General features: G+C 39.9%; 1 protein-coding gene across 3 annotated transcripts in view; it reads right to left on the bottom strand.

The window, feature by feature from the left end:
• CUL2 (cullin 2) overlaps positions 1-24,578 on the bottom strand; it is a 119,440-nt gene that overhangs the window by 24,314 nt on the left and 70,548 nt on the right. For all 3 annotated transcript variants that reach the window (XM_066384899.1, XM_066384897.1, XM_066384898.1), the window contains exons 10-16: positions 23,180-23,304; positions 20,804-20,911; positions 18,285-18,344; positions 17,064-17,192; positions 16,870-16,956; positions 16,218-16,370; positions 15,615-15,692 (exon numbers count right to left, since the gene is read on the bottom strand). In XM_066384899.1, coding sequence (XP_066240996.1) covers positions 15,615-15,692; positions 16,218-16,370; positions 16,870-16,956; positions 17,064-17,192; positions 18,285-18,344; positions 20,804-20,911; positions 23,180-23,304 — 740 coding nt within the window. The remainder of the gene's footprint in view (positions 1-15,614; positions 15,693-16,217; positions 16,371-16,869; positions 16,957-17,063; positions 17,193-18,284; positions 18,345-20,803; positions 20,912-23,179; positions 23,305-24,578) is intronic.

Genomic DNA, 24,578 nt, shown 5'->3' with positions numbered 1-24,578 from the left:
TAAAAAACATCAAATTACTTTCAGCTACTGTAATATAATTTACTTGGCTGTGACTACTACACTGAGAAAGTTAGAAAACACTTGCGCCATAACGACATCAGAGCCGATCTGGTATATGTACCTACTTGCTTGTTACAGATGAGGAAACACATCCATGCAAATATCACACAAACACTATTCCTCCAGCTCTTGTCCCTCCCTTGCTATTCCCCACTCAGCGAAGCCCTGCACATTTGACTTCTTGTATAAATTCAGAAATGACGTGATGATTCACTATCATTTTTGCAAGTTATCGATTTAGACTTGATCAATACTGATGACAGATCAAAAGCACCATCATATGAACATCAATGTGAACATACAAGTCATGTCTTACCTGAAGTATAGACTGACTACTGTCTGTGGTCACCTACAAAGTGACATCTGTGATTTAACCTCTATACCCAAACACTGAGATAAGCAAAGCTACAGGGCACCTGTCTCTGTATTTTCTTTTGTTGACAGTATTGCAAAAACTTGACTTTAACATTCTAATATTGTAGCTTTGAAATTTAAAAAGTTCAGTCATTGGATTGAATGTGTAATAGTAGGTCACCAATCCAAAAAATAAGAGTCCATATCTTTTAAAGAGCTGTTACAAAATATACAGGGAGATAATAATATTGAAGTATAAAAAAGATAAAAACTCAACAGCATTACAAAACTGAAAAATAAACAAGTGTATCATGTCATAATTCAGAATTGTGAACATTTTAGCATGATATGCCATATGTAATATACCTAAAGCTTTTATCTGTATTACAAACTTTACATTTTATTCTCTTTCTTTCTTTTCTTTTCTTTTCTTTTCTTTTACTTTTAAGTGAGAGACAGGAAAGGAAGAGAGATGAGAAGCATCAACTCATAGTTGAGTCACTTTAGTTGTTCATTGATTGCTTCTCATATGTGCCTTGACCGGAGTGAGGGTGGGGCTCCAGCCGAGCCAGTGACTCCTTGCATAAGCCAGCGACCTTGGGCCTCAAGCCAGTGACCTTTGGGCTCAAGCCAGTGACAATTAGATCATTCTGATGATCCCACGCCCAAGCTTGCGACTCTACACTCAAGCCTGCAACCTCAGGGTCTCGAACCTGGGACCTCAACATCCAGGTCGACACTCTATCCACTGTTCCGGCTACTTTCTATACTTTCAAAAAGAAGTTTAAATAAAGCTATTACCAACATCTGACCTATCAGCTGCACTCTGCCCACTCCTTATAACAAAACTGATTCACTGCCAGCCAAAAATTCTTCAGCACTTTATTCCAAGTTTTCCTAGTCCTGGGAAACTCAAGGTTGTTACGTTTGCTTTCCCTCCAAGGGTGCAGTGTTCTCCTCCATGAGCAAACCCATCAACCCTCTGTAAGATAAACAGGAAATGACTGGCAGCTAGAATACTTAAGACTTTCCTCCTGGTTCTAATGTAGATAAAGAGAAAATAAAAATATGTCGCAAAAGGCTCCCAGAAGTATGCTTTGACTAATTAATAATCTGTAAAGGTTGTGTCAGTAAAATTCAACTAGTATGCAACTTATAATTTAATTATGAAACATTTATAATGAATTTGTGGGAAATCAAAATAAAACATTTCTGAAACTGAGAAACCAAAAGTTTAAAATGTTCTTTACAAATTATTTAAGTGCAAACTAGCTTCCAGATATATATTCAAAGCTCTGAAGGGACAAGTTTTATCTCTTTTTTACTTTTACCTTTATTTATTCCTAGCAACTGGTGCAATCAATAACGTTTTATTAATTATATCAATATACTAAAATAAATTTCTTTAAATTTAAAATCTGATTAGATAGTCAAAACAAAAGATTCAGTTCCAAATGAAAATACTATAAATTTATCTGGTATTAAAAGACAAAAATTGTAAAAAAAACTTGCTTAATTATATCATTAAATAATCACTATCAAAGTTTATTAGTAAGAACTATCTATATTTTGACTAAACTAGCATTTTTTTTTAAGTGCAAGGAGGGGAGACAGAAAGACTCCTGGCACCTGCCCCAACCAGGATCCACCCAGCAACCCCTATCTGGGTCAATACTCTAATCAACTGAGCTGTCCTCAGCACCTGGGGAGACCCTGGAACCAATCGAGCCACTGGATGCAGAAGAGCAAGAGGGAGAAAAGGGGAAACAGGAAGGGGAGAGAAAGAGATGGGGGAGAAGGGAGAAAGAGAAGCATCAACTCATAGTTCCACTTAGTTGTGAACTCACTGATGGCTTCTTGCATGGGCCCTGACTGAGGGAGGGAATAAGGGGGCTGAAAGGGAGAGGCAGGAGGTGTGGTTTGAACCCATGACCCTCAGGCTCTTGGATGACACTCTTATCTACTAGGCAACCTGACCAGGGCCTAAATCACTTTTAATTAAAGCTTAATTTCCATAGTTTTAAGATATGTATGTATAGCCTGACTGGTGGTGGCTCAGTGGATAGAACGTCAACCTAGGATGCTGAGGACCCATGTTTGAAACCCCAAGGTCGCTGGCTTGAGTGTGGGCCATTTTGGCTTGAGCACAGGCTAGCCAGCTTGAGCTTGGGGTCACAGACATGAACGACTCCACGGTCACCAGCTTGAGGCCCTCCTAGGTTGTTGGCTTGAGCAAGGGGTCGCTGGCTTGGCTTGAGAAATAATCAATGAACTCAAGTATCACAACTATGAGTTGATTATTCTCATCTCTCTCCCTTCTTGTCTCTCTCAAGAAAAAAAAATTAAGATATATATTTGTAAAATGAAATTAATTTTTGATAAATAGCTATATTTAATATTAAGATATAAAAATATAAATAATCACTAAAGGTGAATTAATGTATATGTAAAAAAATGTACAGTATGAAGTAAACAGAAATGGATTTTCATTCCTATGTAACTGAAAACTTGGATTAGAAAAAAGTATGAAGACAAACTTCCTCTACTGGTAATTCAAGAAAATCCAAATGGAGAGAACATTCTTAGAAGTATAGTTTTATAGTAGGAAGAAAACCCATTTCCTATTCGTATATGAGGGAATTGAAACCAGATGATGGTCACACATTAATAAAGTTTATTGTATTAACAAGCTATTTTCCTAAAATTTCTAAAATAATCAGTCTCTGGCCTCAGTGTGCCCTATACCTCTCCATAAGTGGCTCTAGGGCCTCAGTGTGTCCTGTACCTCTCCATAAGTGGCTCTAGGGCCTCAGTGTGCCCCGTACCTCTCCATAAGTGGCTCTAGGGCCTCAGTGTGCCCCGTACCTCTCCGTAAGTGGCTCTAGGGCCTCAGTGTGCCCTGTACCTCTCCATAAGTGGCTCTAGGGCCTCAGTGTGCCCTGTACCTCTCCATAAGTGGCACTAGTGGCCTCAGTGTGCCCTGTACCTCTCCATAAGTGGCTCTAGGGCCTCAGTGTGCCCCGTACCTCTCCATAAGTGGCACTAGTGGCCTCAGTGTGCCCTGTACCTCTCCATAAGTGGCTCTAGGGCCTCAGTGTGCCCTGTACCTCTCCATAAGTGGCTCTAGGGCTGGCACTAGTGGCCTCAGTGTGCCCTGTACCTCTCCATAAGTGGCTCTAGGGCCTCAGTGTGTCCTGTACCTCTCCATAAGTGGCTCTAGGGCCTCAGTGTGCCCCGTACCTCTCCATAAGTGGCTCTAGGGCCTCAGTGTGCCCCGTACCTCTCCGTAAGTGGCTCTAGGGCCTCAGTGTGCCCTGTACCTCTCCATAAGTGGCTCTAGGGCCTCAGTGTGTCCTGTACCTCTCCATAAGTGGCTCTAGGGCCTCAGTGTGTCCTGTACCTCTCCATAAGTGGCTCTAGGGCCTCAGTGTGCCCTGTACCTCTCCATAAGTGGCTCTAGGGCCTCAGTGTGCCCTGTACCTCTCCATAAGTGGCACTAGTGGCCTCAGTGTGCCCTGTACCTCTCCATAAGTGGCTCTAGGGCCTCAGTGTGCCCCGTACCTCTCCATAAGTGGCACTAGTGGCCTCAGTGTGCCCTGTACCTCTCCATAAGTGGCTCTAGGGCCTCAGTGTGCCCTGTACCTCTCCATAAGTGGCTCTAGGGCTGGCACTAGTGGCCTCAGTGTGCCCTGTACCTCTCCATAAGTGGTTCTAGGGCTGGCACTAGTGGCCTCAGTGTGCCCTATACCTCTCCATAAGTGGCTCTAGGGCTGGCACTAGTGGCAGCCTGTCTTGGTTCACAGCTTGGCCTCTCCTGGGCACCTCCAAGCCCAGCACAAGTGGTGGCCATCTGAGATCACTGTGTAGCTCATGCTAGGTGGCCCTGGGCAGAACACAGGGAGTGGCTGACATTGGCCGGCACCTCCTGGGAGGCCCCAGAGCCAGCTTACCCAGTAGACAGCTTCAGACCACGTCTAAGCATCACCACGCAACCATCTCCACAACAACACACTGAAGGGCACCACAGCCCCACTGAAGTAAGTCCTGCTCTGTGGAGGCAGTGGGGGCCTGCACAACTAACCCTCTATCATGGTCACAACTAGTCCTTGTAGAGGATCAGCCTGGGGGTAAACCCCTCCCACTGACATTCCAACAGCATTCAAGGCTCAGCTACAACAGGGGGGTGGACACAGCCCATGAGGGGCAGAGTAAATACCTAAAATGCCCAGCTCAGGTGAATGAGGAGGCTGTGCCATGGGACCCTATGGGACACCTACTACATAAGGCCACTCTGCTACCAGTGACACAGCAGCTTGACCTAATATATAGAAACAAACAGGGAAGCTGTCAAAAATGAGGAGACAAAGAAACACGTCCCAAATGAAAGAACAGGAAAAATTTCCAGAAAAGGAACTAAACAAAATGGAGGTCAGCAATTTACCAGATGCAGAGTATATATAATACTGGTTATAAGGATGCTCAGTGAACTCAGGGGAAAAGAAGAGGAACTTAACAAGAACTTCAACAAAAAGATAGAAAACATAAAAATGAAACTAGAAAATATAAAAAAGAACCAGTCAGAAATGAAGAATGCATTACAGGGAATCAACAGTAGAGTAGATGAAGCAGAGGGTCAACTCAGAGATCTGGAAGAAAAAAAACAGAAAACACCCAATCAGAACAACAAGAAGAAAAAAGAATTCAAAAACAAGGATAGTATAATGAGCCTTTGCAACAACTTCAGGTGTACCAACATTCACATCATGGGGTGCTGGGAACAGAAGAGAGCAAGTAATTAGAAATATATTGTATTTGAAAAAATGATGACAGAAAACTCCCCTAACCAGGTGAAGGAAATAGATACACAAGTCCAGGAAACACAAAATCTCAAACAAGATGAGCCCAAAGAGGCCCACACCAAGACATACCATAAATAAAATGCAAAATGGTAAAGACAGAGAATTTTTAAAGCAGCAAGAGAAAAGCAGTTAGTTACTTACAAGGGAGCTTCCATAAGACTGTGAGCTGATTGATTTCTCAACAGAAACTTTGCAGGCCAGAAGGGAGTGGCAAGAAATATTCAAAGTGATGAAAATCAAGGACCTACAAACAATACTACTTTATCCAACAAAGCTATCATTTAGAATCAAAGAAGAGATAAGGAACTTCTCAGACAAAAAATAAGCTAAAGAAGTTCAACACCACCAAACCAGCATTACATGAGATGTTAAAGGGTTTTTCTCAAGAAGAAGAAAAAGCAACAAGATAAAAAATGTGTATAATAAAATGGCAATACAGGAATGGGGCAAAAGTAGGTGTAAAGCTGTCTTATTATTAATTTATCATTGCATTATTTTTCATACAAACAACTGTAAACCTACTTTTGTCCCACCTTGTACATATCTATCAACAACTGAATTTAAAAAACAAAATAAACAGGTAGAACAAAAACAGACTCATACATACAGAGAACATTTTGATGATTGCCAGGTAAAGGGGGGTTTCAGGTGAAGAGATTTTTAAGTAGAGATTGGTAATTACAGAATAGTCATGGGGATGTCAAGTACAGCACAGAGAATACAGTCAATAACATTGTAATAACTATGTGTGGTGTCAGATGGGTATGACATGTTACTGGAATGATCACTAAGTTATGAAATGTCTAATCACTGCAGTGTGAAACTTACATCGTATATCAACTATAACTGAAAAATAAAAAAATTTTATTCAAAAAAAAAACTATTATTAAAAAATAATTATTGCCCTGGCCGGTTGGCTCAGTGGTAGAGCGTCGGCCTGGTGTGCAGAAGTCCCGAGTTCGATTTCCGGCCAGGGCACACAGGAGAAGCGCCCATCTGCTTCTCCACCCCTCCCGCTCTCCTTCCTCTCTGTCTCTCTCTTCCCCTCCCGCAGCCGAGGCTCCATTGGAGCAAAGATGGCCCGGGCGCTGGGGATGGCTCCTTGGCCTCTGCCCCAGGCGCTAGAGTGGCTCTGGTTGCAACAAAGCAATGCCCCGGAAGGGCAGAGCGTCGCCCCCTGGTGGGCGTGCTGGGTGGATCCCGGTCGGGCACATGCGGGAGTCTGTCTCTCCCCGTTTCCAGCTTCAGAAAAATACAAAAAAAAAAAAAAAAGAAAAAAGAAAAAAATTATTATTTTAAGTGAAGAGAGAACAACATAAAGTTAGAATGCAACTTTATTTCTGCCCGCCCCCATTCTGTCTTCATTTCAATGGGAAAATCAGGCTCCTAAGAAGAAGTGTTTTAAGGCTGTCAAAAGTGAAGGGTCAGTTTCTTTTGCCTGGTCACAAATATATCAAAATGTTTTACCTGGCTACCCAGCCCTTGCTTAAGCTTGCATCTATTCTTTCTGGAAAATTCATACTCTGTCCATCCAAATAAATGTTCTTCATGTAGTTTGATGGTTTCTGCTTTAATAACTTTTCTAAGAAGATGTGAAATATCCTAAATTATACTATTCTGAGAGTCCACATAATATCTTGAAGTCCACCTGGCTGCCTATAGACTGTACTGTGCTATAGGCACCACCACGCTACTATTACTTGTGATCTCAGCTACTGCTGATGGAGTGCTCACACATACCATGTTAAATGCTTCGTGCTTTACAAGACTCCACTTCATGTTCATACGCACACTCTGAAGTAGTACTATTACACTGGGGAACAAAATTTTTGTTGCATTCACAAAAACACTTGTTCTTACCTAATTCGAGTGTGCTGTTCTCAAATCTGACATTAGTTTTTCTCTGTAAGCTACAGTTTTTTTGCAATTCAAGATTTTAGGTTTTCATCTTACTGTAAAATTTTCAACATTTAGTTTAACATAATGAAGTAGAATGTCTTCTTGGGCATCATCTATGTGAAAATGTAATAATTTTATAATGCAGTAAATACACTAATACACTAAAAGATATGACTGCATTAGAATTTGTCTACAATCTCAAAATAGAACACATTAAAACACTTACTTTAACCATAAAATTTGTGCAAAACATTTAAATTCTATTCAGGCAAAAATTTGCATTTGTAGCTTTTGCATTTGTGTATTTGTTGAGGACAATCTCGTTTGATGCTCCAGCAGTAGTCTGCTCATCACTAACAGCTCCAAGATTTTCGGGAAACTTATCAAGGTGACTGTTTAGGAAGTGAATCTTAACGCTCATGTTACATCCAATGTTGCGGAAAGCCAACAGCATCCTTTGAACCAGAAGTTCATAGTTTTTTGCTTTTTTGTTGCCAAGGAAGTTCTTTGTAACTGCCACAAAAGACTGCCATGCTGCTTTCTCCTCCTGATTCATCTTCCTGGCGAATTCTTCATCATGCATGAGGGTTCGAATCTGTGGTTCATCGAAACACCTTTTATCTTCTCGAAAGACAAGGCAGGAAAAGCAGAAATAATATGTTGAAAGCATTCACTTTCTCTATTCAAAGCCTAAACAAATTGCTTCATTAAGCCAAGTTTGATGTGAAGTGGGGGAAAAAGTGATCCTGTCTCAATTAAATACAGGTTCATTCACAAATATTTTGCATTCCTACTTCCAGAGCTTCACGTTTCAGCCACTCCTTCTGTGTCCAGTGTTTCTCCCGAGCTCGGCTGTCCCACAAACACAGAAAGCAAGGATACTTCGTGAAATCTCTCTGTTGTCCTAGCAGGAAATTTACCATTTTAAGATCTACACAAATGATCCAGATATGCTCCTCATACTTCAGAAAGTCGAGGACAATTTTTATGTCATTATAATCTTCTCGCAGATGAGCTGAATAACCAATTGGAACTGCTGCATAAACATTACGATTGTGTAGGAGAACACATTTCAGACTCCGTTTAGAGCTTTCAAGAAATAGCCACCATTCTGTTGGACTGTAAGTGGTAACACCTAGCTGGCTGAGAAGACTGCTGATATCATGACAGTAAACAAAGTATTTGTCTTCAGGAAAAAAAGTCCACAAAAATTTGTTAACGCTTCCTGAAATGGGATACTTTAGCTGACCGGTAAAGCACATTCTTTTCTTGAAATGTGGAGGGTAATAACTCAGCTGCTTTCTTTGATAGGCCCAAATCTCTTACTAAGTCATTCAATTTCGGTTGACTAAACTGCTGAGGGGTTAATGACTGCTTGGCATCAGAAGAAGACCCTTCAGATTCTACAACCATTTCCTCATGCATCTTATCAAAATACACTTGATCACCAAATTCACTTTCTTCGTCCTTAGAAGAAATAAAACCATTGAAAACTGGAACCGAGAGTGTCTCAGAGTGTGGGATAGGTCGTATTGCTGAAGGAATATTAGGATATGCGATCATATGCCGTTTTTTCTTGCTGATACCCTTTGTATCAATCAGACAGAAATAACAGTCACTGCTGTGGTCCTTAGGTTCACGCCAAACCGTGGGAATACCAAAAGGCATTCCTTTGCGTTTTCTTTTTGTCCAGTCATAAAGCATTTCCTCACAATTATGACACACAATATGAGGAGCCCAATTCTTGTCTTGATCACCAAGGAGAACTTGAAAATAGGCAATATATGCACGTGTCACAAATGATGAAATATTATGCCTTTGATGTTGAAGTGTGTAACAGCCACATATATAATAGAGGATGTCAGGACTATTCTTACATTTATGCCTACTCGAAGAAGCCATGATTCAATCTTAAAACAAAGTAAGAGGGTGTTTTTATCAGATAATAATTTTTACATTTAAAAACTACAATTATGTAAAAGTGATGTTTGTAAAACATTAATTGCCTTGTGGTTATGTTCAATCCAAAAGTCATTGCCCTTTAACTCCAATTTAAAAACCAATGCATGCCATTAACTGTAACAAAAAAAAATTAAAATTACATAAAACTAGAGCATGCACCAAAAAGTAAATTTCAGATTTGGAATTCGCGGTGCAGAAATATATAGAAACAGTTCTAAAACCTCATGCAACAGAAAATGAAAAAAAAAAAGTTTTCCAGCACTATCAGCAAAAAATTTAAAAGGTAATTGCCCTAAATCACAGATCACAGTAAATGGCATACTAGATATGTGAAATCAGGAATTATGATTCCAGAGCCTATATTGTTGTTTTATGTATGACCCTTATTTTGAAGGAAATAAAAAGTAGCATACTTACTATAAAAAGATAACCCAAACTACCCATTGTGAACATCTCTAGGACACAGTGTAGTCAAATACTATTTTCATTTTAAACTTCATAAATCTATCTATAGTTCACTAGTTCACAACCTCAAGTCACTGCCAAATCAGAAGTTTACAAAAGATAATGAAGCCCTGGCCAGGTGGTTCACTGGATAAAACATCAACCTGGGACGCTGAAGGTTGCAGGTTCAACCCTCAGTCAGGGCATGTCCAAGAAGCACTCAGTGCGTACACAACACAATGGAACAACTAAGTGGAGCAAGGTGATGCTTCTCTCTCTCTCTCTCCCTTCTTTCCCCACTTGCCCTAAAATCAATGAAAAAATTATTAAAAAAAAAAGATAATGGAGATTTCTCTAGACAAACTATGCTACCCAAACTTCCATCCACTCAAGAAATAAGATGCCTCTTTTGGTGAGTTAAGAAAAAAAAAAGGGCCATGTTAATGAGCAATGAAAGCATGTATTCTCAAAAACTTGTACATGAATGTTCACAGCAGCATTATTCATACCAAAATGGCAGAAACAACCAAGAGCCCAAATGTTCACCAACTCATGATGGATAAATAAAATGTGACCTATCCCTACAATGGAATATTATTTGGTAATAACAAGGAATGAACCACTGACGCATGCTACAACATGGGTGAACACTGTGCTGAGTAAATGAAGTCAGTCATAAGAACACATATGGTAGGACTCGATCTGCGCTGTCCAGAAGAGGGGGCTCTACAGATTGGCTAGGGCTGAGGGCAGGGGAGAAGAGAGTTTGGGGCGGGGGGAAGAGGGAGTGACCACTAATGCATAGGGGACTTATTCTGGAGTAATTTTGGGGTAATAAAAATATTTTACAATTAACTGGTGATGATGGTTGCACAACTCTGTGAATATACTAAAAATCAGTAAAATCATATACTTCAAAAAAACTGTATACTTTAAATGAGTGAATTCAGAGTGTTATGACTGGAGTGTTTGCGTCCCCCAAAGTCACGCTAAAATTCTCATGTGCAACCTAATATAGGAGCACCCAAATATATAAAACAGACTTTGATGGATTTAAAGGGCGAGATCAACAGCAATACTATAATAGTAGGGGATTTCAATACCCCACTAACATCACTAGATAGATCCTCAAGAAAGAAAATTAACAAAGAAACAGCAGAATTAAAGGACACACTAGATCAACTCAATTTAATAGATATCTTCAGAACCTTTCACCCTAAAGCAACAGAATATACATTCTTTTCAAGTGCTCATGGTACATTCTCTAGGATAGACCACATGTTAGGGCACAAAAGTGCTCTCAACAAATTTAAGAAGATTGAAATCATATCAAGCACTTTCTCCGATCACAACGGCATGAAACTAGAAATGAATCACAGCAGAAAAGCTCAAAAATTCTCAAGCACATGGAAACTAAATAGCAGGGTGTTAAATAACGAATGGATCAAGAATGAGATCAAAAAGAAATAAAAAAATTCCTAGAAACGAATGACAATGAGCATACAACAACTCAAAATTTATGGGACACAGCGAAAGCAGTGCTGAGAGGGAAGTTCATAGCACTACAGGCACACTTTCAGAAGCTAGAAAAAGCTCAAATAAACAACTTAACCCTGCATGTAAAAGAATTAGAAAAAGAACAGCAAGTAAAGCCCAAATGTAGTAGAAGGAAGGAAATAATAAAGATCAGAGCAGAAATAAATGACATAGAGGCTAAAGAAACAATACAGAGGATCAATGAAACTAGGAGCTGGTTCTTTGAAAAGGTAAACAAGATTGATGAACCTTTAAGTAGACTCACCAAGAAAAAGAGAGAGAGGACTCAAATAAATAAAATTAGAAATGAGAGAGGAGAAATAACAACTGACACAACAGAAATACAACATATTGTAAGAAAATACTATGAAGAACAGTATGCCAAAAAACTAGACAACCTAGATGAAATAGACAAATTCCTTGAAACATACAATCTTCCAAAAATCAATCTGGAAGAATCAGAAAACCTAAACAGACCGATTACAACAAATGAGATCGAAACAGTTATCAAAAAACTCCCAACAAAGAAAAGTCCGGGGCCTGATGGCTTCACAACGGAATTCTACCAAATATTCAAAGAAGAACTAACTCCTATCCTTCTCAAACTATTTCAAAAAATTCAAGAGGAAGGAAGACTTCCAAGCTCCTTTTATGAGGCGAGCATAATTCTGATTCCAAAACCAGGCAAAGACAACACAAAGAAAGAAAATTATAGGCCAATATCCCTGATGAACTTAGATGCTAAAATCCTCAACAAAATATTAGCAAACCGGATCCAACAATATATGGAAAAAATCATACACCATGAACAAGTGGGATTTATTCTGGGGAGGCAAGGCTGGTACAATATTCGTAAATCAATCAATGTGATTCATCACATAAACAAAAAGAAGAAAAACCATATGATAATTTCAATAGATGCAGAAAAGCATTTGATAAAATCCAGCACCCATTCATGATCAAAACTCTCAGCAAAGTGGGAATACAGGGAACATACCTCAACATGATAAAAGCCATCTATGAGAAACCCACAGCCAACATCATACTCAATGGGAAAAAATTAAAAGCAATACCCTTAAGATCAGGAACAAGGCAGGGGTGCCCCCTTTCACCACTCTTATTTAACATAGTCCTGGAAGTCCTAGCCACAGCAATCAGACAAGAAGAAGAAATAAAAGGCATTCAAGTTGGAAAAGAAGAAGTAAAACTATCATTATTTGCAGATGATATGATATTGTATATAGAAAACCCTAAAGTCTCAGTCAAAAAACTACTGGACCTGATAAATAAATTCAGCAAAGTGGCAGGATATAAAATCAATACTCAGCCCTGGCCGGTTGGCTCAGCGGTAGAGCGTCGGCCTAGCGTGCGGAGGACCCGGGTTCGATTCCCGGCCAGGGCACACAGGAGAAGCGCCCATTTGCTTCTCCACCCCTCCGCCGCACTTTCCTCTCTGTCTCTCTCTTCCCCTCCCGCAGCCAAGGCTCCATTGGAGCAAAGATGGCCCGGGCGCTGGGGATGGCTCTGTGGCCTCTGCCCCAGGCGCTAGAGTGGCTCTGGTCGCAATATGGCGACGCCCAGGATGGGCAGAGCATCGCCCCCTGGTGGGCAGAGCGTCGCCCCATGGTGGGCGTGCCGGGTGGATCCCGGTCGGGCGCATGCGGGAGTCTGTCTGACTGTCTCTCCCCGTTTCCAGCTTCAGAAAAATGAAAAAAAAAAAAAAAAAAGAAAAAAAAAAAATCAATACTCAGAAATCAGAAGCATTTTTATACACCAACAATGAACAGTCAGAAAGAGAAATCAAAGAATCAATCCCCTTTACCATTGTAACTAAAAAAATAAAGTACCTAGGAATAAACTTAACCAAGGAGACTAAAGACTTGTACTCGGAAAATTACAAAACATTGATAAAAGAAATCAAGGAAGATACAAACAAGTGGAAGCATATACCGTGCTCATGGTTAGGAAGAATAAACATCATTAAAATGTCTATATTACCCAAAGCAATTTATAAATTCAATGCAATACCAATTAAAATACCAATGACATACTTCAAAGATATAGAACACATATTCCAAAAATTTATATGGAACCAAAAGAGGACACGAATAGCCTCAGCAATCTTAAAAAAGAAGAATAAAGTGGGAGGTATCACACTTCCTGATATCAAGTTATACTACAAGGCCGTTGTACTCAAAACAGGCTGGTACTGGCATAAGAACAGGCATATAGATCAATGGAACAGAACAGAGAACCCAGAAATAAACCAACAGCTCTATAGACAACTGATATTTAACAAAGGAGGTAAGGAAATACAATGGAGTAAAGACAGCCTCTTTAACAAATGGTGTTGGGAAAATTGGACAGCTACCTGCAAAAAAATGAAACTAGATCACCAGCTTACACCACTCACAAAAATAAACTCAAAATGGATTAAAGACTTAAATATAGGCCGTGAAACCATAAGCATCTTAGAAGAAAACATAGGCAGTAAGCTCTCGGACATCTCTCGGAGCAATATATTTGCTGATTTATCTCCACGGGGAAGTGAAATAAAAGACAGGATAAACAAATGGGACTATATCAAACTAAAAAGCTTTTGCACAGCTAAAGACAATAAGAACAGAATAAAAAGACAAACTACACAATGGGAGAACATATTTGACAATACGTCTGATAAGGGGTTAATAACCAAAATTTATAAAGAACTTGTAAAACTCAACACCAGGAAGACAAACAACCCAATCCAAAAATGGGCAAAAGAGATGAATAGACACTTCTCCAAAGAGGACATACAGATGGCCAATAGGCATATGAAAAAATGCTCAACATCACTAATCATTAGAGAAATGCAAATTAAAACCACAATGAGATATCACCTCACACCAGTCAGAATGGCGCTTATCAACAAAACAACACAGAATAAGTGCTGGCGAGGATGTGGAGAAAAGGGAACCCTCCTGCACTGCTGGTGGGAATGCAGACTGGTGCAGCCACTGTGGAAAACAGTATGGAGATTCCTCAAAAAACTGAAAATCGAACTGCCTTTTGACCCAGCTATCCCACTTTTAGGAATATACCCCAAGGACACCATAGAACGGCTCCAAAAGGAGAAATGCATCCCCATGTTTGTGGCAGCATTGTTCACAATAGCGAAGATCTGGAAACAGCCCAAGTGTCCGTCAGAGGACGAGTGGATTAAAAAGCTTTGGTACATATATACTATGGAATACTACTCAGCCATAAGAAATGATGACATTGGATCATTTACAATAACATGGATGGACCTTGATAACATTATACGGAGTGAAATAAGTAAATCAGAAAAAAAACTAAGATGAATCCATACATAGAAGGGACATAAAAATGAGACTCAGAGACATGAACAAGAATGTGATGGCAACAGGGGCGGGGGGTTGGGGGAGGGGGGATGGGGTGAAGAAGGAGAGAGGGGTGGGGGAGGGGAGGGGCACAAAGAAAACCAGATAGAAGGTGACAGAAGACAATTTAACTTTGGGGGAGGGATATACAGCACAATCAAATGTCAAAATAATCTAGAGATATTTTCTCTCAACATATGTACCCTGACTTATCAATGTCACTGCATTAAATTTAATTAAAAAAAATAATAATGATATAAGAATAAAAAAAAAAAATTCTCATGTGCAATACGATGGTGTCAGGAGGCGGGGCCTTTGGAGGAGGTTTAGGTTGAAAGGGGAGCCCTCATGAAGGAAGTCCTACTACTAGAAAAACAGACCAGAGAGCTCCCAGCCCCTCTGCCAATGAGAAGACAAAAGCCTGGAGAGGCCTCAGCACATGGCCCATCTCACTCCCAGCCTCCAGAGCTAGGAGGAATGAATGCTTGCTGTTCATAAGCCACCCAGCATGAGGCGCTGTGACAGCAGCTTGAACAGACCACATTGTGGTATGTGAGTTATATAGCTCAATACAAGTGTAAAAGATCTAGTCTGTACAGTCTCTCAGAAAGCGTTTGGAACGCATTCTAAAGTTTCTATTCAGTCATACTTTAAGCCAATTTTTACTTAAATTTTCCAACTTCAACCCATTTTCCTAGAATAGTTCACATTCCATATATTTACCTAAATGATAGCCCCCAAATAAAAATAACTACAAGGGATAAATGAGGTATAAAAATGACTAAAAATTCAAACAAAAAATTAGAAAACGATAGTTTTAAGTATCAAGTTTTAAACTTTCTTCTAATACGAAAATTTGTTATAATTAAAAACTCCCTAAAGCAGATAATAGATTTATCAAAGAGTAAAAGACACGTTTTGACAAAGAACTCTGTCAACCATAGCATTTGAGTTTTAGTATCAGTAACTATAATAATTTACATTCTTCCTTCAAGGTAAGATTAATTTTTTAATAATACATTTATATCACACAAGCTGTTAAGACTTTGGGAAAACATTTAAGGTGAAATAACATGGAGACATTATGAAAATCTCCATAATGTCTGTCCTGCGAACTCACCATCTGGACACTTTTCTCCAGCTCTTGGGGGATTGCAAACGTGGACGAAGGAGCCTGCGTCAGAGGCCACGCACCAGCCTAGATGAGAAAGTAAAAAAAAAGTCAAACAGGAAAACATCTACTTTGAGAGTCAATATTTATAAATGACTTAAACAATTAAAAGTACCCTCAGTGGATAGAGTGTCAGCCCAGCATATGGAAGTCCCAGGTTTGATCCCCATCAGGGCACACAGAAGTGACCATCTGCTTCACTCCCCCTCTCCATCTCCCACTTCTCTTTCTCTTCCCCTCACACAGCCAGTGGCTTGACTGGTTCGAGCATCACCTTGGGCACAGAGGATAGCTTGGCTGGTCTAAGTGCATTAGCGTCAGGCACTAAAAATAGCTTGGTACTCGGGCACTGGCTCAGGATAGGGTTGCTGGGTGGACCCCAGTTGGAGTGCATGTGGGAGTCCACATCACTATCTCCCATTCTCTCATCTAATAAAAATAAATAAATGCTACACTCCAGTGATCAAAAGTGAGGTAACCAGGCACCAATGTATTACTCCTTTGTATCAGACTATTAACATTAGTGATGCCTGCAATAAAACATAGTCATACCTGTAGTACATATATTTGAAAACTAATTCCCAAATCGATCACAGTGTCCTGACTTTTGATAAAGTTGCTGAACTTGTTGTTGAGGTCGGCACTGACACTCATGTCCGTGTACATCCGGTGCAGTTTGCTGGTGAACTCATAGCCACAAGCTTGCTGGAAAAAGTTTTTTAAAAATATATGATTTAAAAAGAAAAATAATAAGCTATATTAATAAGAACGTGTTACTACTGCTAGGTCTATGGTCAAGGGTCCGTATATTATACTCAAGTCTACTACATAGGAAGATGACCAACTACGGAATAACTCAGGATGAATATGAATCAGCTGCTACTTATTTAATCAATGTATAAGCTAAAATGAGGCAAAAATGAAAATTCTACTACACTATGAAACCTGTACTTAAAGGAATATTTTAGGTGTATTCATTTGTATTAATACAAATCTTTGTTAACAGTTTATCTCGTGGATAATTCTGTGTCAATATACAACACAGTAGCTGCATATCCCACCACATGACTACACCATCGTACACATTTAACCAGTCACCTGTTGATAAATTATTTCCTGTTATTGTGTATAATGCTGAAATTAATACTTTTATGTGCCAGTGGAATAATTTCTAGGACCTTATCAGATAAAAGGCTTACATTACCTTTAACTTATTAATCATAGCTTCTTCAGAATCCATAGACATAGATAACCCGTGAATTAAACGTTTCGCCAGCATTCTTGCATAAAACTATATTAAAAAAATATTTATGAAGATTATTTCCTTTCTGAGGGCTTCAAGTTTAATAATAAATCAAATCTGACTAAACAAATAAACCTTCTCTGTTCACAACTTACCTTTTGAAAAACATCCTTATCATCGATATATTTGAAGACAGTAATGAAGCTGGTGAGTTTGTCTTCCACCTCATTCTCAGTCATCCCCTTTGCTGACTTCTTCAGTAAGTTGTCACAGTACTTAGCAAGCTCAAAGAGAAAGTGACAGTAAATCTTCCTGCACATATCATGCCTCAAAAGAGGCAACATGACAATAGTACAGATACCAGTGGACAGGGTCTCTGCAATCCTCAAGCTGATGTTTTAAAAATAATAAACCCTGGCCAGGTAGCTCAGTTGGTTAGAGTGTCATTCCAATACACCAAGGTTGTGGACTCAATCCCTGGTCAGGGAACATACAGGAATCAACCAATGAATGCACAGATAATGGAATAACAAATCAGTGTTTCTTTCTCCTTCTCTTTCCTCTTTCTCTAAAATCAATCAGTAATTATTTTTTAAAAATAATTAATGTGCACTAAAGAACAAAATACATTTCACAAGGAAAATTAAAAAAGAACTATAAACAAGTCAAAGTTCTAATCAACACGCAGTGAACAATAAACATTGATATAGGTAATATAAGTTTCAAAAGAACACCTAGATGAGTTTTGAGTAGTTCTATAATTTTTTACATTAAACAAGTACTCTTTTTTCACTCTTTCAAAAACCTTATAATTAAGTTTCCTTTAATGGTTGGTAATAAAAAATTAATCGCCCAATCTTTTTCAATGTCAGATAAAATAAAATCTCTATGAGAATGCAAATTATTTCAAGGCATATAACTTTAAAACCTAAACTTTATAAAATGGAGTACTTTCTCCTTCAGTTATTTCTTTTAAAAAGGCGATAGTATATATGGCCTACTACACTTCTTAAATAAATGCCAAATGATATATGATGTAGGTAATAATTTTTATTTTTTATTGAACTTACTGGGGTGATACCGATAAATAAAATTACACAGGCTTCAGGGGTACAATTCTATAATATGTCGTCTCTACATTGTATGGTGTGGTCACCACCCCAGGTCAAGTCTCCTTCCATCACCACTTATCCCCTTTACCCTCTTGTGCTTCTGTCCAACCCCCTTTCCTTCTGGTAATCACCATACTGGTATCTAAGAGGGTTTCGTTCCTGAATTCCTTCACTTTTATTTTTATTTTTAATAATTCAGTTTCAGTTTTCGGTTTCTAATATTGATGTTTCATAAGATTGTTTTTAAGCAATTGTCAAACTTACCAATTCAGGAGCTTTGCAAACAGACTTGGGTTCTCTGTAATTGACAACTGATGTAAGAGCCTAAACAGAAAACAGGCTAGTAATTAGCCACCAGAAATAGGATATAGTCTATAAATTATTACCACAGCATTTCAGTGGTAGCTTGTTAATTTTGTTTTCATTGAGAACACAGGGTAAACTCCTCTAACTGTAGGCTTCGAGAAAATTGCAGAACAATTCTATACCTTATTCCTAATGAAAGCTATTCTTCATAACTCATTACTGATATCTGAACAGAAATAAGACTAAACTTTTAAAAATCTTGTAACAACCATGTAAACAAATTTTCTTTAAAGTATACCAAAATTCAAAAGTTTGTAAAATTTTATTTTCTTTCAGATAGTATTCAATATAGCCTACATATTAAAAAAAAGCACCAATTAAAATTACATGTTTTTTCAGAACCTGAGAATTTATTAACAATTCCCCTTATGTGGCATGAACATGGGAAATTCAATTCTCATATAATTCAAACATTCATTTTAACCATTCAGTTATTAATATAAAAGTTATGCCATTATTTTGATTTCCACATTTAAATTAATCTCCATGTTGAGATTAGAAATCTCATAATTAGAACCTCAACCCTGAAATCATCTTAAAGAATAATAAGAGAATTATAACCAGCCCTTGAACAACAGGGTTTGGGCTGCACAGCTTCATTTATAACCAGATTTTTGTCTATAAACACGGTAAAAGTATTTATCCTTCCTTCAGATTTTCTTAATAACATTTTCTATTCTCTAGCTTACTTCCTTGTGAGAATACAGAATAAAATAAATATACAGAAGCCTGGCCTGAGGTGGCACAGTGGATAAAGCGTTGACCTGGAATGCTGAGGTCACCAGTTCCAAACCCTGACTTACCTGGTCAAGGCACATACGACAAGCAATCAATTAACAACTAGAAAGAAGCAACTACCAGCTGATATTTCTCACTGCCTCCCTTTGCAAAATCAATAAAATCTTTTACAAAATAAAATAATACACAGAATACGTGTTGTCTGTTTAGGCTATTGGTAAGGCTTCTGGTGATAGCATTAGCTTATCACTAGCGAAGCTTTTGGGAAGTCAAGCTATACGTGGATTTCGACGGCAGGGGAGGCTATCAGCACCCCATCCCCAGTGCTGTTCTAGGGTCATATTTATGTGCAGACAGTCTCTGACTCAGGATAGTTATTACCATGTTTTGACTACGTGATGAGAAAGCTTGTATTCAGTGCAAGCTGCACTGGGAACCTGACTTGTGAAGGTCCCCGGGTTCGTGGTATGTGCACCACTCCCTTGAGATGCCGGGCAGGGTTGCGAGCACAGTTGCACCTCACAAGGTGATCACCCACACTTGGCTGCAGCCATTTTCAGCTGCTCTCATCTCTCAGTGCACATAAACTAATTACCAAAATTCAGCACCATGCCAAAAATGTATTTTTGGCTGATCTGACAAAAATTTTTTTGACTTATTCACATTGAACAGGTAGTGTGTTGGCTGCTGTCATATTTTATTTGACAGTCTAATGAAAAAGCGTCAGTGTCCCTGATTAAACAGTCAGATGCTATGTTTTAAATATTCTTGTGGCACACTAATTGAAAACCACTGATCAGCCTGACCTGTGGTGGTGCCGTGCATTGACCTGGGATGCTGAGGACCTAGGCCTCACCAGCTTGATCGCAGGCTCACCAGCTTGAGCATGAAATCATAAACATGACCCCATGGTGGCTGGCTTGAGCCCAAAGGTCACTGGCTTTAGCAAAGGGTCACTAACTTAGCTGGAGCCCCCCAGGCAAGGCACATATGAGAAGCAATAAATGAACAACTAAGGTGCTGCAACTAAGAGTTGATGCTTCTCATCCTCTCTCCTTTCCTGTCTCTCTTGCTAAAAATAAAATCACTGATCCACTACGTATTTTCCGAAGTGAGAAGTGGGGGGGAGGGGAAGGCAGCAGACAGACAGACTCCCGCATGCGCCCAACTGGGATCCACCCAGCATGCCCACTAGGGGGCAATGCTCTGTCCATCTGGGGTGTTGCTCCGTTGCAACTGGAGCCATTCTAGCGCCTGAGATGGAGGCTGTGGAACCATCTTCAGTGCCCATGCCAACTTTGCTCCAGTGGAGCCTTGGCTGCAGGAGGGGAAGAGAGAGATAGAGAGAAAAGAGAGGGGGTAGAGTGGAGAAGCAGATGGGCGATTCTCCTGTGTGCCCTGGTCAGAAATCGAACCTGGGACTTCCACATGCCAGGCCGACGCTCACTGGCTGAGCCAGCCAGCCAGGGCTACTGTGTTAGATGATTTTGCCCAAGTACAGCTCATGCAAGAGTTCTGAGAACATTTAAGGCAGGCTCACTTAAACTACGATGTTTGGTAGGTTAGGTGTACTAAATGAAATTTTGACTTAGTATATTTTCAACAAATGATGGGTTTACCAGGACATAACCCCATCGTTGTTGAGCAGTATCTGTAGACATAGACATTATTAAAATTACCTTATCCAATGCACTCATAAAGTGCTGGTCACCATTCAAAACAGTGTTGATAAGTTGAACAAATTTACCATGTACTTCCAAAACTGACTCCACAAATAGTGTTGGCATCTAGAAATATAAAATACAAAGAACAAAACACATTTTAAAAAGTTCAAGGATAGCCTGACCTGTGGTGGCGCAGTGGATAAAGCATCAACCTGGAATGCTGAGGTCGCTGGTTTGAAACCCTGGGCTTGCCTGGTCAAGGCACATACGAGAAGAAATTACTACAAGTTGATGCTTCCTGCTCCTCCCCCCATTTCTCTCTCTCTCTCTTTCTCCTCTCTCTAAATTCAATATATAAATCTTAAAAAAAACATCAAGGATATAGTTAGGCTTATTAGTTATTTAAGAGTAAAGTTTTTCCCAAGCAAATTAATGTTGCACATACACATACAACTTCAAAATAATATTTTTAGCTGAAATAGTTTTAAAATTTTGAAACCTCAATGCTGAACTTAGCTGTCATTCAACACGAGAACTGCAGGGTTGTAGTTCCTCCGCCGGCAGAACCCACTAAAAACGTGCTCCTCTCTGATGCTCGACACTCTACAGCACGGGTAACCAGACACGCGCTCTGCAGCACCCCGCCTGTCACTTTCAGACAGGGTGTATCAACAAAACTGCCTGCAACCACTGAAGTCTGACAGAGCAGAGTTCAAAGGCCAGTCACTGTCTGCGGCAACTGAGAACCCTGGACCCCTGCAATTCCCCCGTATCTTGCAGGAAGAAATTCGTAGTTGTGCAAACGGGAGTTTTCACTCTTAGTGGGGATATCTACAGTGCTAGTACATAAGAATCCACTAAGTCAAGTAAAACTCTTTGCATCTAAGAAAATGCATTCTCTCGTATTTCTGTCTCCCAGTCCGACACCACACTCTGCCTCTATGCCTAATGTCACCTAACACCCTGAATCTGTAACACAGTAACACAAACTAATAAACCTAACAAAGAACACAGACTAATAAACATACACACTAATAGTTTTTTAAAAATATAAAACTTACTCATTACTGTGATAAAGTCTATGATTTGCCAAAGACAAACCTACAGCTAAAGTGATGAGCATCTAATAAATGCCCTGAACAATGTTGTCTATACACAGACTACTGCTTATATGTAAACACATCAGTGTAACAAAGAAGAAACTTTTTTTTTTTGTATTTTTCCGAAGTTAGAAGCGGGTGGCAGTCAGACTCCTGCATGCGCCCGACCAGGATCCGCCCGGCATGCCTACCAGGGGGTGATGCTCTGCCCCTCTGAGGTGTTGCTCCATTGCGGCCAGAGCCATTCTAGCACCTGAGGCAGAGACCATGGAGCCGTCCTCAGCACCCAGGCCAACTTTGCTCCAATGGAGCCTTGGCTGCAGGAGGGGAAGAGAGAGACAGAGAGAAAGGAGGGAGAAGGGTGGAGAAGCAGATGGGCATTTCTCCTGTGTGCCCTGACCAGGAAACGAACCCAGGACTTCCACACACTGGGTTAATGCTCTATTGCTTAGCCAACCCGCCAGGGCCAACAAAGAAGAAACTTAATCTCATTCAATGATTTTCTAATAATATGACAATTCCAAAATGTGTCCAACATACTCTAGGTTTGAAACATTTTTATTTTTATTATTATTTTTTTTAATTTATTTATTCATTCTTTTAGAGAGGAGAGGGAGAGACAGAGAGAGAGAGAGGAGAGACAGAGAGAGAGAAGGGGGGGAGGAGCTGGAAGCATCAACTTCCATATGTGCCTTGACCAGGCAAGCCCAGGGTTTTGAACCGGCGACCTCAGCATTTCCAGGTCGACTCTTTACCCACTGCGCCACCACAGGTCAGGCTGAAACATTTTTAAAAAGATGTTTCACTTGTTAGGATGGCAAACATTTCTTTCATTGTTTAAGAAGTAGAGTAAAAAACAAAACACTTAACTCCACCTGACCAGTTGAGCTTCTACCTGGGACCCTGAAGTTCCTGGTTTGAAACCCTGAGGTTGCCAGCTTGAGTGTCAACTGGGCTTGTCAACTGGAGTGCTGGATTACTGACATGATCTCAAATGTTGCGGGCTTTAGCCCAAGATCTCTGGCTTGAGCCCAAGGTCGTTGGCTTGAGCAAGGGGTCACTGGCTTGGCTTGAGCCCTCCCCCAGTCAAGGCACATATAAGAAGCAATCAATAAAATAAAGTAAAACAAAAGTGAAATAAAGTGAAGCAACTATGAGTTGATGCTTCTGATCTCTCTCCTCCCTCTCCTTCTCTTCTCTTTCTCTCATAAAAAAAAAAAAAAAAAAAAGAAAAAAGCCCAACTCCATGGTAATCTGATTGAAAGACTTTCATGTTCCTCAGAGAACTCACATTTTCCTGAGTGAGATTACTGGTTGCTCTAAGGCCCTCGTCATGGACGTGGTTTTGCAGCTCCTGGATCATGTGAGGTAAGCCTGTGGACACGGCACGGAGTAGGACATACATGTTTGCCATGTCTGTGGGGAAAGATGTGATTATTTCCAAATGTTTTTCAATATAGTAGGTAATACTCAGTCCAAAATGCAGAATTCCAAGGGTATGCAGAGAAAGTCCCCCATACCTGCCACCCAAACACCAGGTTCTCCTCCCCAAGGGAAAACAACTTTGTGGCTAATATCTTGTCAAAGCTGCTTCCTGCAGTCAGGCATACACATACACTCTTCCCTCTGCTCCTTTTCATGAGACAGTGAAATGTATTTTATGTACTAGTCACAGCTGCAGAACGCAACACTTTCAATTGGAGATCGTTTATGTCAGTACACAAAGCATTTCTTCATTATTTTATAATCTGTATGGCACTCTGTTCTATATTACAATCTCTTAACAATTAACAGGAATTTGGTTGTTTCCAATCTCTGGGTATTAAAATGCTACAATTAATAATCCTGTATATGGACAAGAATATCTATAGCATAAATCCCTAGGAGTGGGACTGCTGTATCAAAGTTTAATCTTCCAGAAGGATCCTCCAAACAGAGCTCCCAACAGCAGGGAACACCCCTGCCAGCAATACATCCTCAAACATTTTGATCTCTGCCACCGAGGGGAGGAAAACGATGTCTCAGGGTAAAAGTTTTCATCCTAAATTTACTGTTGAAGTAGAAGAGACACAGAGAAAAGCATATAAACCCGAAATGTGTGTCTCAATGAATGAGCACACGTGAATGCCCCCCACAACCGGGCATGAAACAGACACTCCTACATCTAGAGTCTCCTTCGCCTTTCACCCCCATCTCTGCTCCCCTTGCTCTCCTGCAAAGGTAATCACTGTTGTAAGTACCAAGCCACACACTAGTTCTGCTTGTTTTTAACTATTTATAAAAATGGGATTGCACAACTCTCTCATGTTTGGTTTCTTTGTTCAACATGTTTATAAGGTTCTCATCTGTATGTTGTATGCAGATGTAATTTGCTCATTTTTCACTCTTCTATTACATATATTCTGTCGTATGACTACACTGTACTTTATTCCTTCTGTTGTTATTGGACTTCTGAGTAGTCTGCAATTTGGAGCTGCTATGAACACTTCTGTATACATGTGCATGCTGTCTTGGGGGCAGGGATATATATGGGAGAGGGATGATCAGACCTACATATCTACCAATATGTAGATATACATACTGTCAGCTTCAGCAGGTAATGTCAGCTTTTCAGAGTGGCTGCAACAATCTATATCCTGAGCTCAGTGTATAACAAGTTCCCACTACTCCACACACTTTTCCACATTGAG

Source organism: Saccopteryx leptura, chromosome 5, assembly GCF_036850995.1.
Source record: "Saccopteryx leptura isolate mSacLep1 chromosome 5, mSacLep1_pri_phased_curated, whole genome shotgun sequence".
Lineage (NCBI taxonomy): Eukaryota > Metazoa > Chordata > Mammalia > Chiroptera > Emballonuridae > Saccopteryx > Saccopteryx leptura.
Note: the sequence above shows the minus strand (reverse complement) of the source record. Positions and strands in the feature narration are given on the sequence as shown.